Source organism: Cyprinus carpio, chromosome B20 (genome assembly GCF_018340385.1).
Source record: "Cyprinus carpio isolate SPL01 chromosome B20, ASM1834038v1, whole genome shotgun sequence".
In the NCBI taxonomy this organism is placed as follows: domain Eukaryota; kingdom Metazoa; phylum Chordata; class Actinopteri; order Cypriniformes; family Cyprinidae; genus Cyprinus; species Cyprinus carpio.
The window spans coordinates 13,649,925-13,666,402 of NC_056616.1; the positions used below are offsets into that span (position 1 = coordinate 13,649,925).

The 16,478-nt window shown below is 35.4% G+C and overlaps 1 protein-coding gene across 1 annotated transcript in view; it reads left to right on the forward strand.

Moving 5' to 3' along the window:
• LOC109048162 (sec1 family domain-containing protein 2-like) overlaps positions 1 to 16,478 on the forward strand; it is a 108,757-nt gene that overhangs the window by 73,248 nt on the left and 19,031 nt on the right. The window contains exon 6 of the mRNA XM_042747488.1: positions 14,093 to 14,238. Coding sequence (XP_042603422.1) covers positions 14,093 to 14,238 — 146 coding nt within the window. The remainder of the gene's footprint in view (positions 1 to 14,092; positions 14,239 to 16,478) is intronic.

Here is a 16,478-nt window from a genome sequence, read left to right on the forward strand (position 1 = left end):
TCCACTTAGTCTTTTTTTTATTTTGTCATCTGACAAAATTATAATGTTCTTAAGTTTGCAATATAAACTAAAATCCTCACTCAAGTCCTAAAACTTGAGCATGTTTGTCACTGTTTCATAGCCATAATAGGATCAATTTCAAACTCTGGGCATTCTGTGTGTTTAAACATTAGCTAAAATTGGTTTTACTAGGCCTCTAATCAAGAAAGTGTTTGTGTGTGGCCCTGATTAATATTTATTGTGTCATATTCTTATGGGACTAGCTATCTATGTAGATAATTGCCACTTATATGATAAGTCGCACTGGCAACTAAGCAGCTGTTGGAAAGATAAATATTAATGTACATGGAATGGGCTACAGCGAAGTGGCATATGTATGAGTTAATTATATTACATTAACAAAGACTGGTCCAGTCTTTGTTAATGTAATATAATTAACTCATACATATGCCACTCGCTCACTTTATTTAAACAGACATGCCCACTCTATATACATAACTGTTAGATGAGTGGATTTACCAAGAATATTGCAACAGCTCTCTTGAATCATAATTTTCAATGAATTTGCTTGTGTATTTATTGCTCTTCCACACACTCGCAAACAGTTCATTGTGATTCTGTGAAAGCGTCACCAACCTGCAGGCCCATTAAGATAATAAAATGATGTTATTTAACTACAGATCCTCTGGCTAGCTGTAGGATATAGTGGAAACTTTCATAGCTGAGGAATTCGCTTTGTCTGTCTGTGTTTAAAGGCAGTTATAAGAATTTTAAACATACCACAATGACATGTCGCTGTGATCTGTCTATGGAAGATGTGAGTATGTGTGTGTGTGTGTGTGTGTGTGTGTGTGTGTGTCTCCAGGTTATGTAAGAAACTTGCCTGATATTACTGCATTCACATACTTTTCAATTAAGTAAATACTTATTATTTTGATTCAAGTTGACTTGCATGACTTTCTTTCTTTTAGAACAGGCATCCTTAAATACACACCTCATTTCGGTTTCAGCAAATAGTTTTTTTTTTTTTTTTTAAATCTGTCATACATACAGTATATGACTCCAACTGTTCAAACCAGGATTTGTGACAAGATCTACATTTAGCATTATTAATCAGCATGTTAAGCACATTTCATAATAAACAATGATATAATCAGGAAAATTATTTGTAGATAGCAAGTCAACGACAGTAATTCTTTGAAATTACTAGATCACTTTAAGTTCTGATCATCATAAGAGCATTATTTGTTGTTTGTTTGTTCTTAGCCTACTTATTTTAGGCAAAACATAAAATGACTTCAGACTTAAATAGGGAAACCTCTTGGTTACGTATCTAACCTCTGTTTTTTGTTGTTGTTAAGAAAAATTCACAGACACCACTGGCTCTCGGTCTTAATATGTTCATCATTGATGACTATTGTGACTGTTCAGAATTTTGTTTTATTTACAAAATACTGCTGCCCAGATGGAAATTTATAACCATTCCAAAAAAGATATTGTCTGGATGTCCGATGTGAAGGAAAGGCAGAGAGAGACTTTAATTGAATACCCATCTTCTAGAGAATACAAAAGGAAACATTTCTAAGAATTGTATTGACCACTCTGTGGGAGTTGCAGTGAACAGGGACTTAAAGCTTCAAAAAGGAAGGGAAAGGGACCATAAAAGTATCACAAAAGTGGTTCATATTATGTATACAATATATTCCAAATGTTCTAAAGTCTTGTAAAAGCATTTTATAAGGAACAGAACTAAACTAAAATGATTATTCTATCAGAACTTTGACCTGGAGAACTGCATCAGGCCAATTTGTAAACAAATCATTCAGACCAGTTTTGTGAACATTACTCAAATCTCTGATGAACAAATCAAATTTTGGTCTGTTTTTCCACACAAACATGAATTTATAAAAATGTAGAAGAATTTAGTATAATTTAGCTCACGGGTTTTATTAAACACTTTTATGATGCTTTTACACCTTGTGGCATTATCAACAAACAGCACACTGTACACTGAATATCTAGCTACAGTACACATGTGCAGTGGAGCACAGTGGAGTGGAATGTGGATCTGAAGAATTTATGGCATCATATCCAAGCAATTTGTGGCTTTTGCATAAAGTAAACTTTCCATCTACCAATCCAATTACCCAACAACAAATGGCTTGTACCTCAAGTACACAAAATGTCTACACGTGCACAGTGACATCAACACCAAACGCTCTGCAGCATTCATCTCGGGTGCACTACATGTGCCTTGTGGCATCGTCACCTTTTTTCTCAAGCACACTAAACATTTAGGTACACGTGCACAGTGGCATCATAACCAAGCTTTTACCTTAAGTGCACTAAATGTTAAACTTCCCGTGCCCTGTGGCACCATCACCAAACAATTTGCAGCAAGCTTTTTTTCAAGTGCAATAAATGGCTCCGCACAGAAGGTAAAATCAACAGCAAAAAATCTGCGGCTTTTTGTCAAGTGCTTTCAAATGTCTAGGTATATTTGTGCAGTGGAATAAAGACCAGACAATGTACTGGATTAACCTCAAATACACTACATGTCAAGCCGCATTGCACTGTAGCAATGTCACCAATCTTTAGCTTTTTCATCAAGTATGCGAAACGTATATGCACATATGCACACTAAGTTAATGTATGCAGTTATAATTTTGATACAGTCTTCATCTGCCTGTCTAAAATGTGTATATAGAAACACAAAAATTTTATTTTTTCAGGTTTATTATTATGAAATATCACCAAAAATGATACTTTTGTTGATGCAGTGAATTCATCGTTCTGACCCACATCCAGCTGCTTGGATTGAAATTACTTCTCTGTAAGCAGTGCTTCATGCATTGCTAATTTTCAGCTTCACGGGTCCTGTGCAGAATTATATCTCTCATATAGACTTGTTTCTTATCATTAGTGATTCCTGCCCTTTCACCGGAGTGCAGAATAATCACAGAGGAATATTAATTTATTCTGGAGACTACCATGACCCACTTTTTCTTACATGTCAATGGAGACCATGCAATTTCCTTTAAAATATGACATTTATATTCCTGACGCATTGTTCCATCTTAATAATAATTAAAGCTGTAGAATTACTCATTTCCTAAGAGATTTCTTTTGTGTCTTGGTGAACATTTACAGTCCTGTTAAGTTTTTTATTGCCACCGTGCAATGCTCTGTGAGATATTGAACACACACACAGCCTCCTGCTTGTAGAGGACTGATGGCACATGCTGAGCGTCTTTATTTGATGAGAACAGTAAAATGGATTGTGTTACGCCTTCTGCTTTAGTCATACACAGGGTAATGGGGCAGAAATGGAAAGCTGGTTTGTGATTGTGTGTGTGTATATGTGTAGTTTGTGTAGTAGCTCTATAACGTGAGCTGCCATAATTGAGGTTCATTGCTAAAAATATGTACTGCCTTCAATCTATATACTTCCTATCACCTTGAAATAATACAACTGCTGAAATCACATATTCACATCGCATGCAACTCTGCAAGGAGGAAACAAACCATCTGAAGCCTGTGGAGAACTGGCAGCCAAGGCAATCTAGCAGCACGCTGGTTGGAATCAATTAGACTGGTTGTTTGGTGTGCGTTTATGTTTTCAAGACAGAGAGATTGTGTATTATTGGGAGCCAAGAATTGAATGTGCGTAGGCATCAGTTGTGTTAGTTTTCTTGTTAGGAGTCTAGGCAGTCTGTGGAACCATATGGTAAGGCTTAACGAGTGTGCAAAAAGTCTGAACATCATCTGAACATCTTTAGTATTTCCCACTGGAACCCTCTAGTGCTATCATATGCTCAAATTTTGCTTTTTGTCATCATGTACCATTTTGCCTAGAAACATAGTTAAGTCTCCTAATTCCTTGGCTGATGCCAAACTCAACAAAACCAGTTTCAACACAGTCTGGCTGTGTTAATGCAAAAGTAACGTAATGCATTACTTTCCATAAAAAATAACTAAGTAACACAAATAGTTACTTTTTAAGGGAGAAACACAATACGCATTACTTTTAAAGCGAATGGTACACACAAAAATTCTGTCATTAATTACCCACCTTCATGTTGTTCCACATCCGCAAGACCTTTGTTTATCTTCGGAATACAAATTAAGATATTTTGAATGAAATCTGAGAGCTTTTTGACCCTGCATAGAGAGCAACAGAACTGACACGTTCAAGGCCTAGAAAGGTATTTAGGACATTGATAAAATAGTCCATGTGACATCTGTGGTTCGCACGGCAGAGACTGACACAGAAGCGTAAAATTGTTAAATAAAGTTGTTATTTTTGTGGGTGAGTAATTAATGATATTTTTGGGTGAACTAACCCTTTAAAAGTAACATTCCCCAACACCAGTACTTGGCATGTCGGAAAGAAACTTTATTCGTTTTTTAAATGATTTGCCGCTATTTCTGAAAGTACTTCAGCAGTTTAATATAAAGAAATTTAAAAAAAAAAAGCTAAACAATTGCTATTTAGACTTTAAATTATTTGGTCCAAAGTCAGTAGCCTGAAAGAGTCTCTTCTGATAAAGTCCATGTGATACCATTTTTGTCTGTCTGCAGTTCAACTCATTCTACTGTTTTAATCTGATCTTCCCCAAATTTTATTCATAAAATCCAGCAAGCAAAAAGATGTTTGTTCCTGTTCAAAACAATTTTCCTTTGACATGCCAAGAAAACTGACTCTGAAAATGGCAGTCATGCCAATCAAGAAAAGTTTTATTTTGTCAACACTTTGGTTCTCACCATATTTGGCTCATATATTTTAAAGATATGCCTGACAAACCACTATGACTCTTAAGTGCATACCTTGTTCTACTTGAGAAGAGCTATGTATGTCTGTTTGGCCACACACCAAAGCTAAATTCATGCCTCTGTTTTTGCACCTCTTGACATTGCTACAATGTAGGTCAAGCTTAGGGCCTATAGTCCTTTTAGCGACTGACCTGTGTAATTGTTTGCAGCTTTATGATTATGATGGGTTTGTGCTTCAAGATCTCCTGATATTCACAGGCACTAGGAAGTTCAGTCTTCATAAAAAAAAAATAATAATAATAATAATTAACAGACTTATTTTACCTAATAATTCAGGCCATCTATGTGTATTTTTCTTATGTAAGTGGAATGGAACACTTGCCCTACACCTTGATTCAAATGTTACATAGTATATAAGTGTGTAAGTTGTTTATTTAGGCTCTATTTTCTATACAATGTCCATGTATATGATAAATAAGCATACAGGCAGGTCTTTGTGATCGTGTGTGTGGATGCCTGAACTATGTCATTGTCTTGGTGTGTTGTTTAGTTCTCACTCTTAAATGGGTGACCTCTCTGCAGTTCACATGCAGTAGACCTGGGCCTAATATAAGCAATGCTTTTTTCTTTGGCTCCCTTTTCATGTTTTTAATCAGTTTAAAACTTCAGATGTGGGATTTGAACTAAAAAAGCTGAAAATAATCCATTAATGTACAAACTCATACATGCTCTGACTCTTTGATCTCTAAATGAAACTTCCTTTCTACATGACTTGTTATGCTACACGCACATAAACTACAGTGGTAGGTCACATACTCTAACTTTTGCTCTTCTTCCACTTTGTTTTTTGTTATCTCACCCTCAGTTATTCTCTCACCCAGCCATGATTTAAAAGGATTATTATGAGTCTCGCATAAGGGCCAAGCGGTTATGGTTTAAAGGATTAGAGTAGCAGAAGTAAAGAGGGTTGAAGTCTTCCTGCCGGAATTCTCCTCTTTCCTGGATAAGAGTTTAGCTTCAGAGATCAACAACAGTTTCCTTCCTTTATCCTTTCCTCTGGATCTCGAGACCTTTCAGATGTATGCAAAGGTAAACGTAGGTCTTCACCTTGTCCTGAACTTTGGGATCATCAAAGAATCCTGGAAAAATATATATTGCCATTTCCACAAATACATTAAGCAGCACAACTAATTTTAACATTAATAATAAGAAATGTTTCTTGAGTTCCAAATCAGCATAGTACCATGTGAACTTGAAGACTGGATTAATGGCTGCTTCGTAAAGATTTGTACGTTGCATAAGATGTGCATATCTAAATATTTTTGTTTTATATACTGTCAGTATTGTGCATTTCAATGCACATACAAACATACAAAACTGTTTCATAGTCTTGACTGCAACTGCTGTTGTGGCCTTGAAAGACCTGAGTTGTGTTTTGTTCTTTGCTAGAGTTTTGATCTCACTTACAATCTTGAGCTGTATGGTCTGTATGGCTTGTACAGATAAGGCTAGTCGAGTTGGAACCATGGGTGCCAAGCAGGCTGTGATTCATTTTCTGTTTAGCCATTCAGGTGATTGAACAGATGGTGCGACCACAGCCTCCTCTAGCTGAACCCACTGACAACAGTACAGATAATTGTGGACCAAGAGAGGATGTCAGGAATGTTAATCTTTTCCAGGCTTAATATCCCAGTTTTATTACTGAGTTCATCCTTACCTCAGTCATATGTGTATACAGGTAGATCCCCAAATATAGTTTCAGTTTTTAAGTGAAAAGCAATAAGTAGCTTCAAGTTGCCCAATCAGATCCAGTTGAGGTTCAGGAAGCAGTTAGGTGAAATTGTTAGTGAAACCACACCTTTGGGTAATCACACTTCTCCAGCAATTCAGGGCTGTCGTGGAAAAATATCCAGGTAAAAAAAAAAAATCTATATACTAATTTGTCTAAGAATTAAACACTTGGCTGTTTATTACCATCTTGTTTATTGCTATTGTGAATATTATGGCACCCGGCCTACTTGTTAGATTCACTTCAGCCAATGTGTTATATGCCAAAGCATTCCATACGTTACACCATTTCAACAATATTTACTCTTTTACATTTCCATTACCTTCATATTACCTCATATCCTCCATGTTAATGAGTTTAATGATATATTTTATGTTTATTATGACTTTGGGACTTACCTGGTCATATAACTCAGTTACTTGGTGAATAAACTATTTTTTTGATTGTAATTGTCCCAGTCTCCTCTCAGTGTCCAAAGCTTGAGATTTAGTCCTGCTACCCACTCACAGAACTCCTCCAGGGAGAAACTCTGGAAAACCTCCCTAAAACAGGTCCCTTGGTGCTGGTGAAGTGTAAAGTATGGAATGTCAGAATATTGTTTGCTGCTTCTGGAATGCCGAATGTGAGCCAGCTCTGCTGTTGATTATTTGAAGGTGTTGAAGACTCCTCAAACTGCTGACAGAGCTGGTTGAATAATGTAAGGTTGCTGCCAACCTGATGGAATGCTGATGGCATTATTTTTGGCATCTCTCAAACTCTAATGATTTTTGGATTGTTTTCTAAGGACATGAGATGCAGGAGGATCTTTCCAAATCTCTGAAGAGCACTTAGTGATTTGTGTGTTGAGGAAGTTTTGCAGTTTTTAAAAAGTCAAGTGTCACTTTTCATTGACTGGATTCCTCATTTTCACCTTTACAAAACTTTTTCTCTCTTTCACTCTCGCAATTTCTACAACAGTTTCTTCTTTCTTAAACACTTGAGTGTGTATCTGAATAGCATTACTGAGTTATATAATGTTCTGTTAAAGATTAGCTGCAAGAATGCTTCGCTGAGAGAGTGGAAGTAAGACTCAGCATCAGTCTGTTATAATTAGAATGTGTGGCATTTTTCTGTCTTTTAAACAATGAGCCAGGCTTAGAGTAGTCTTGTGTTTTCCACTGGATCTTGATAAGGGGATCAGTGGGTAAATGTGGAATTTGTGTTTCAGATTTCAAACATTATAATCTCTCATATCTTTAATTCTCATGGCTGGCTTTCAACAGCTTGGGTACTCTGTCACCAACAAAAAAGAACCATGTTATTTGTGATATGTACCATGGTATTTTTTAAAGTACTTTTGCACACCTTGTAAATAGCCATGGTAAATGAATATGGTGATCATACACTAAGGTAGATATCAAAGCACCATGGCATTACCATTGCATGTTGTTTCAGCAGAATCTTTGGCACAGCATCAAAATAAATCATTTTATCTGATTTTAATGCAATTAAAAACTGTGTTCTGTGGAATAATGACAAGAAATTTAATTTTACTGAGGTGTCGTTGAACTGTGTAGTTTAAATCACAAACAATGTATGAAGTTTATTTGCCAAAACAGATAACTCAGTTTTTAAAATTTTTTAAAAATCTTGTATTTTATTCATGTATTGTTATCATGTTTTTTTTTATTGTTTTGTGTTAGTTAGCTGGATTTTTTTTTAACCTAATCACAATAACCCAGCTGCCGTTTGATTGAGATAAATTGGAATTAAAAAACATGATTTTTGAAATTTGTTAAAAACTGAGTTATCTGTTTTTGCAAATGAACTCTTTGTATGTTTTAGTGAATTTGCAGTCTGATTCCTGACCAAATGACTCACATGAACTGGTTCATTTAGTAGATCACAAACATACAGCATGACTAGTGTAGCCTGATTCTTATTAACCCATCCTTTTAGTAAATGACCAAACTGAATTTGTGACTTTTACTGACCTGCAAGTTACCGTTATTTTCAGTGATGTCAAATTTAATTGTATCAGTATCATTACTGACTGATTGGCAGATTGTCAACCTTTTTTTATATTGAGGATTTTCAATGGAGTTAATGGAATAATTACAGAAATTTTATAAAGTACTTCTCAAGAGTTTCCACCTCAGCATACTTGTCATTCAGTTTCTGCTCTGACCACTGCATTCTTACTCTCTCTTTCACTTTCTTACAGTGCTGTTCGCATACCACTTGGAATATGCAACAGCTTTTTAAGGACTGAGCCAGAATTCCATTGTGGATTAACGTTATACAGAGATGTTCTTCTTTTGTTCCCAGGCCAAGAAGACAGTGCTTTGATTCACAGACTCATATACGCAACGCATGAATACACACACGCATATCCTGCTCTTCATCATCTTTTTAGACTTATTACTAAATCAGGCACTGCTAATAATAGTACCAGAGACTGAATTCCTCTAAAAGAGGCCTGAGACTGAAACTGGTGTATGTGAGGGGAGCAAAGAGGACAGGGATGGAGAAAAAGGAAGTTTATTAAGGTGTCTACATTCCATTGAGGATGGAACCATTTTCGGTTGTTAAGGGGATGGCTCTGTTTAGTCCAGTTTAGTAGCCTTTATTGCATTTAGGAGATTATGTTATTGTCTGTGGGGGGAATGAAGTAAAGGAATGTTGTTTTGTTCTGTCAGACTCTTTCAACCTGCATTGATTACAGGGTTTATGATTCACCATTGTACTATTTGAATAGACAGCAATGGACAAGCAGGTACATGTAATCAGTGGAATAAATATCAGTCTTACTAAAGCAAGTAACACTAATGGAGCTTTATATTTTTATATTTGCCTTTGTCATTTTAATAGTTTGTGCTTTGTAAAACTTTGCTTTTTGTAGCTTTAATTGAAGTAAAATTCATGATTCATGGGGATGAATTTACATATGTTCATTACTGTTGGTGCCATATTTGTGTTGTCCCTCAGCTGATACATGCCAGCATGCTGATACAAAGTTAACTGATAAGGAGACCGTCTTTCCATCCCCCAGAATGATTTTGTTGGTGTGGAAAGTCTGGAAGCCATTTTTGGAAATTGTCATGTGTTGTTATTTTTTTGTTTTAGAGATTGTTCTCAGAATCCCTCATTGTTGGGTTTCCAGGAATTTGTATCTCCCATTTTCCATGGCTGGACTACGGTCACAAGGCCGCATTTGGTCACAAATTACAGACACTTTCCAGATTCCACATTATTAAGGGCTAATGCTTTGCTGCATGTTTGTTTGTGAGTGGTGTCATTCAAAAGCAAAATGCAGTAATTACGCATTGTGCTAAAATTGAGACGTAATGTAATGGAAGAAGCAACTGATAATTACATATTGTGATATACATACAATTTTGAAGCCATTTTAGTAAAGCAGCATGGGTGCTACAAATACTTTTATCCAGTGATGTTACCCCTTTAACAGCTAACTCCATTAAGCACATCTTGCTGTGCAATTTTTCAGTAGAGTGAGTTCTGTGTAGGTGACTAACCTTGTTCACCTCTGTCTTATTAGATCTCATTAAGAGGGTACAAGGCCACATTTTACACAGTGATTCATTTGGCATAGTGTGCTTATTTCAGTCACACGTGCACCATTTGTTCTCTGTTGTGTCTGGTATCTTTCTAATCAACTGTCCTCTTTCTGGGGGTCATGTACCCTGTTATGTGGTCAAAGTAGGCGGACACACAAAAGTAGATCTAGGGAGTTTGTTTGGGTGTTTATAAGGTTAATCTTTATTCTCCTCTTAGCTGTAGATCAGTATAAAAACAGTGGAGGCTGTTACGCACACACTGCCTGTATTTCAAAGAAAAGGGCTTGCGTGAGAGGAGAATGTGGGGTATACGCACACGTGTTATGTGTGACTGTTCTCACATCAGCACCTGGCTGGCTGTCAGGATTTGGTGTTATGATCACCATTACCATCTAAACCGCAGCCAACACCCCACCGCACGACTGCACTGTTTCTCTTGGCACATGGTCAAACGACCGTCTGTGGCTACATAAAAACACACACACATTACACATGAGCTGTCTGCTGCAGATCTCTTGCAGTTTCTTAGTCAATGACAACTGTTGATGGATGGATATGCTTGTGTGGAGATATATTTATTTGCATTACCCTATATTTGTGATTATTAGTTATTGGATCTACAACTCTGCGCTATTTTTTTAAACAAAATTCTTGATCATTTCAGTCAGTTTTTTAATAACAGTTTGAGCATGGATTTTTTTGTGAACGTGTCACAGTGTGATTCAGAATTAGCAAAGAGACACTTACTGAATGATAAAGCAGTTATTTTGGAATTTAATATGCAACTTGCGTGAAGTGCTGTATCTCATTGCACATGTGAATAGAACGTTTACAAAGTGGTCTTTAAGGCACAACAGAAAAAAATAATAATTTAGAATTATTTGGGGCAGAATTGTCATAAAAAGGACAAGTCTTTGCCAGATTAGGGGAAAAATGTAACTATAAAGAATCTATAAAGAGCTGTATGAAATGAATTACCCCTTTGACAGATTCTCTTATGTTTTATGAAATGGTTTATAGCTGCACAATCTTAAAAGTTAACTCTCGCGAAAGCACACTTATTTTAGTTACTAATTGTCTTACATCCCTAGATGCCTTGATTTACTTCAGGCATGTTATATTTACCATGCCTTTCCATCTTCCGGAAAAAAACATTCACATCCGAATCTGCCTGCATCTTTCTATCCTTATCTCCCAGGAGCTGTCAGGAGCGACAGGGCAAGAGAAAAGAGCAGAGACAGAAGAGGCTGAATAGCACACATTTGGGGAGAAAACAAGCAACTCAAAACAAACAGCCAACAGGCTAAATATGAAACCAGTTATATTTGGGTCTGACATTAATACAGTCGTAACAAACAGATAGAAGAGAGGCTGACTCATGCACTTACTCCCTGTTATTTGTGATATGTTTTGATATCAACCTTTAAATCAGAATTTCTAGAACCATCTAGAATGAAAAAAAAAAAACATTTGTTGCTGTCAGAGGCTTTCAGGACCCAAGAATGACATCTTTGGGCAGTTTAAACAGCGGCTCCTCAAGCAGAATTAACTTGCTTATCCTTATAAATACAGTATTTATACCCAATGCATATTATAACTTGACACAAACACACACACACACACAACTGTTTGTGTTGGGTTTCCACCAGTTCGTTTTTGTGGAATGAATTATATAACTGCAAACACACACACATTGCAGGCACAAAGGGTTCACAGAGCAATATTTCACTTAGGAAGGGCATCCATCCACTCAAAGAAAGTCTTTATGTTCTGTATTTCTTGCTGCACTGAACACAGTGACACGTTTACAGTAAACATCTCAAGTGGGTGTTTGCAGACCAAACTGATGCCTACAGCCAGAAGCCTAAATTGATAGTTAGTGCTAGTCTTAAAAAGCATTGCATAACCGCTGTGCATGCGTTTATAAAAACAGAAATGTTAATGATGGGACTGTGCAGAGCTCAAGTCATGATTATAAGTGAGCTATTTGTAAAAGATTGAGTGAATGTCAAAAGGACTTTGGGACTGAAATGTATTCTTCTCACCTCATATTTGCAATGAGTTGTCTTGATCTTTCATTCTCAGGTCCTGCCATCTAAAGTAGCTGATGTTTGTAGTTCTGCACTCGGTTGATGTAGATTGTCCTAGTGAGACTTCTGTCAGTTGGGATAGCAGAACCCTGCAAATCATGTTGAATACGTTTATATATGATCTTTGTCATTTTTTTGTTTGTAATTTGTATTTAAAAATTTTAGATCATTCGATTTTTTTTAATAGAAACTAATACTTTTATTCAGCAAGGATGCATTAAATTGATCAAAGGTGACATTAAAGACAAAAGTTGAAGACATAAAAGTTTTCTATTTCAAATAAATGCTGTTCTTTTGAACTTTCTATTAATCAAAGAATCCTCAGTGTAAATGATCACAAAATATTAAACATTTCAACATTGACAATAATAAGAAATATTTCTTGAGCAGCAAATAAGCATATTACAATGATTTCTAAAGGATCATGTGACACTGAAAACTGGATTTCAATGGCTGTTGAAAATTCAGCAATTTCAGTAGGTTTTTTTAAAGGTAGGTTGCATGACTGAAACATACAAAATACTCTTTGTTTTTAAAAATTGTAAGATAAGAAAAGTAAGATTATACTTTTAATGAAACACATGACTGTGACACACTAGTTCCCAAATAAACTGAAGTTGAATGTATAAAACCGAAGCCATTTTGAATAATTTAAATCATACTGTGATCCAATAGTCAATATCATATGTTGCATCTCAGCTGTGATTTTTTTGAACATTATCTATAGTAGTAGCATTGGAAGATATCCATCTCATCAAAATGTCTGCAGGTTTGGCAGGTCCAAAGGGGTTTAGCTGGCAGAGCCGAATGTCTTATTTCTCAGGTGTGAGATTGTTTAGATCAGGTGTTGAAGGATGGGCGGCTCTCTCATTACCCAGCCCTTGCAATTCCACAGCTGGCGCAGGACTTTGTGCCAGCCTCACCCACCCATGTTGCTGTTCCATCCTCCATTTGTCTTCTTTGAGTCTCTCTTTGCTTTCAGCACCATCAGTGCTGCTGGAATGAAAACAAAATTTGTTTTTGTCGAACATCCTTGTTCACGCTTTCTCCCCTAAATGAAACTGAGACATTCTCTCTCTCTTTCGCAGTTTCTCGCTCTCTCTTTCCCCAGTGTCTGAATTTCAGTCAGTGCATATTTAATTTTGATTAACTCATGCAGGAGCTCTTGCCTTACAATGAAAAGAGCTTTTGTCCTCTGATTCCCTTTCAGCAATAAAACTAAATCTAATATAGAACCCACAAGACATACTTGTATACAATATATTCTATTAGTGCATTTATTTAAAATATAATTTATCACAATTTTCAGTATTATATATAAACATAAATATGTACTCTTCCATGCAAATGGTTGAGGTTGGTAATACTTCTCATAATACTGCATTTATAAAGAAAAAAAACTCTAATATTGTGAATTTAATATTTAAAATTGAATTTATTTCTGTGATGGCAAAGCTGTATGTTCAGCAGCCATTACTCCAGTCTTCAGTATCACATGATCTTTCAGAAATCATTCTAATATGCTGATTTGCTGCTCAATAAACATTTCTTATTATTATCAATGCTGAAAACAGTTGTGATGCTTAATATTTGTGTGGAAACTGTGATACATTTTACTTCCAGATCGATGAATAAAACATTTAAAAGAACAGCATTGTTTTGATACCAAAATCTTTATAAATGTCCTTACTGTCAATTTTAATTCATTTAATGTGTTTCTGTTGAAGTATTTATTTAAAAGTATGTATTTCTTCCTTACTGACCCCAATATATATTTACTGAGTTTGATTCTGCCTTGGAATTCCAAAACAAGGGTTGCACCATTTGTAACATTGTGCAAACAACATACATACATGGATCTGTATCTGTATGTGCGTCTGTAGGAGTCTCAGGCCCTGAGGAGCTGACTGTGGAGCACACTCACTCTGTCCTGGAGAACATGTTCGAGACGCTGAGAGGAGTCAGTCATGCCCGAGACCACCTGAAGAACTTCAGCTCTGTGTACACTCCCAGTGATGGAGCACACCAGGTCAGTGAGATAACACTCACTTTCTCAAACACGCAATGTCACACATTAACGTTTAGCTGCCCTCCCTAAAACATAAAGGTAAATAACTTCATCCAAACCAATTCTCTGATATCCTCCTTGTTCTTATTTTTGTTCAGCTTAAGTTTAATTTAGTGTGTAAATAAATAAATTATATATATATATATATATATATATATATATATATATATATATATATATATATATATATATATATATATATATATATATATATATATATATATATATATATATATATATATATATGAAAGCTCAAAATATGCATACATCCTATGTCAATACTGGGAAAAAAATATGACTTCTACGTATTTTGCATCTCTTTTGTATTTTAATTTATATTTTATACTTATTTGCTGGATAGTAAGTTATGATTCATTATTTACAAATGTATTTGTATGTCTTTGTATTGGAATTCATTTATGCAAATTTGGTAATGTATGTATTTTCTTATCAAAGATACTGGGTTGGGTGAAGTTCTAGATGTTCTGTGTATGTTCTGTACTACTTGTGTTTTGATAAAAAAAAATCAAGTTGGCTTTGACGTACATAAAAAAGGAGCTGATTGCAAATTCTTACAACTTCCATTGGCTACAAAGTTATCTGAAACCACAACATAATACATGATTTAAGTTGAATTGTGCAAATGATAATCTGATTTTGCTCATTTAAGTAAAGTGAATGATTCAAAGATCTACTAAAGGAAACATCTGTCGCAATTTGTATGTCTGCTAACTTCTACCTTCATGGAAAAAGTTACCAGAATGCAGACACATTTTTCTCAGAACTCCATTTGGCAACACACTTTAACAAACCTATGAAGAACAAAATCAGAAATCATCATGTTTTATTGAGAGACAGACACTGATTAGCCTTATGTATTCTGCTATGAAAGACTGTAGGTAAAATGTCTAAATAATTCCATGTACAAAATTACATTTTGTTTTGTTTTGGGTTTTTTTGTTTATAGTTAACAGTACGTTTTGAACCCTACCTAATCTAATGAATACAGAGCATACAGATATTGTAATAATTCTCTGTCCTGTTTCATGATAAATAGTGTCTATCATGCTTTTAGCTCACAGTTTTCATGCAGGACCTGTGACAGACTGTGTGTGACTGTCTTTGACTACTGGAAGCTGGAGTGCGTCACAGCCTTTTAACCATACTGTATGACTGAACTGAACATCCACTCTTGTACCTCTGAGAACGTTTCATACACTCTTGTGTGCATTTGTGTGACAGACATTGAAAGAGAAAGAGCCAAACTGAGGGACCGGGGAGAAAAGAGCTGATTATGTAACACATAATGTCTTCTTTTTTCTAATCAGAGAGCACTTGCAATCCAGTCATTCGGAGATGTTCTCTGCTGGTTCAGAAGTTTTTAGTGGTTTTATTCATCAGTTATGGGGAGTAATTAGCTGGAAGTAGTGAGGCTTGTAACTCATTACATTTTTGTAAAGTAACCCTCAGTGTCCACTACACAACCTGATAACAGCTCATCTGTCTGAAAAATAGTGCTGCTTTTTCAGTAATATGTTTTTTTTTTATCCAGTTGCAGTATATTACTGTGCATTGCTGTTTTAGTGCTGTATTGTAGCACAAGTAGATTTACAGCAAGGCAAACTGAGATGATTATGAGCCGCACTCCCCTGAACTGACCTTTTTTAGGTCAGTTAGGCCAGTTTTAGTGAAATATTTCATGTTTCATATTGAAGTCACATTTTAGTTTAGTTTGTTTTTCACACTAGCTTACCTGGTTTGTTATTTATCTGGTCAAGTTTAATGCTGTCTTACAAATTATGGCGATTCAACTAATTTATATCAAGAAATTGGGGTCAAATTACTTATGTTGAAGAGGTTTAAGTCAGTTAGATTTTTTAGATGTTTCTTAAAGAAACTAATAGTTTAATTCATCAAATATGCATTAAATTGATCAAACTTGAAAATAAAGCCTTGTTACACAAAAAATCTTACAACATTCTATTTAAAATCTTACAACATTCTATTTAAATATATATATAGATATATATATATATATATTCTTCTTATTCTTCTTTTTTCTTTTCTTTTTGCTGTTTTCATCAAAGAAACCTGAAAAATATGTCACAGTTTCCACAAAAAATATTAAGCAGCACAGCTGTTTGTGCTGTGTTATTGTTAGTAACAGGTTGATGGTAAGTCTTGGGCATTACTGCCTGACA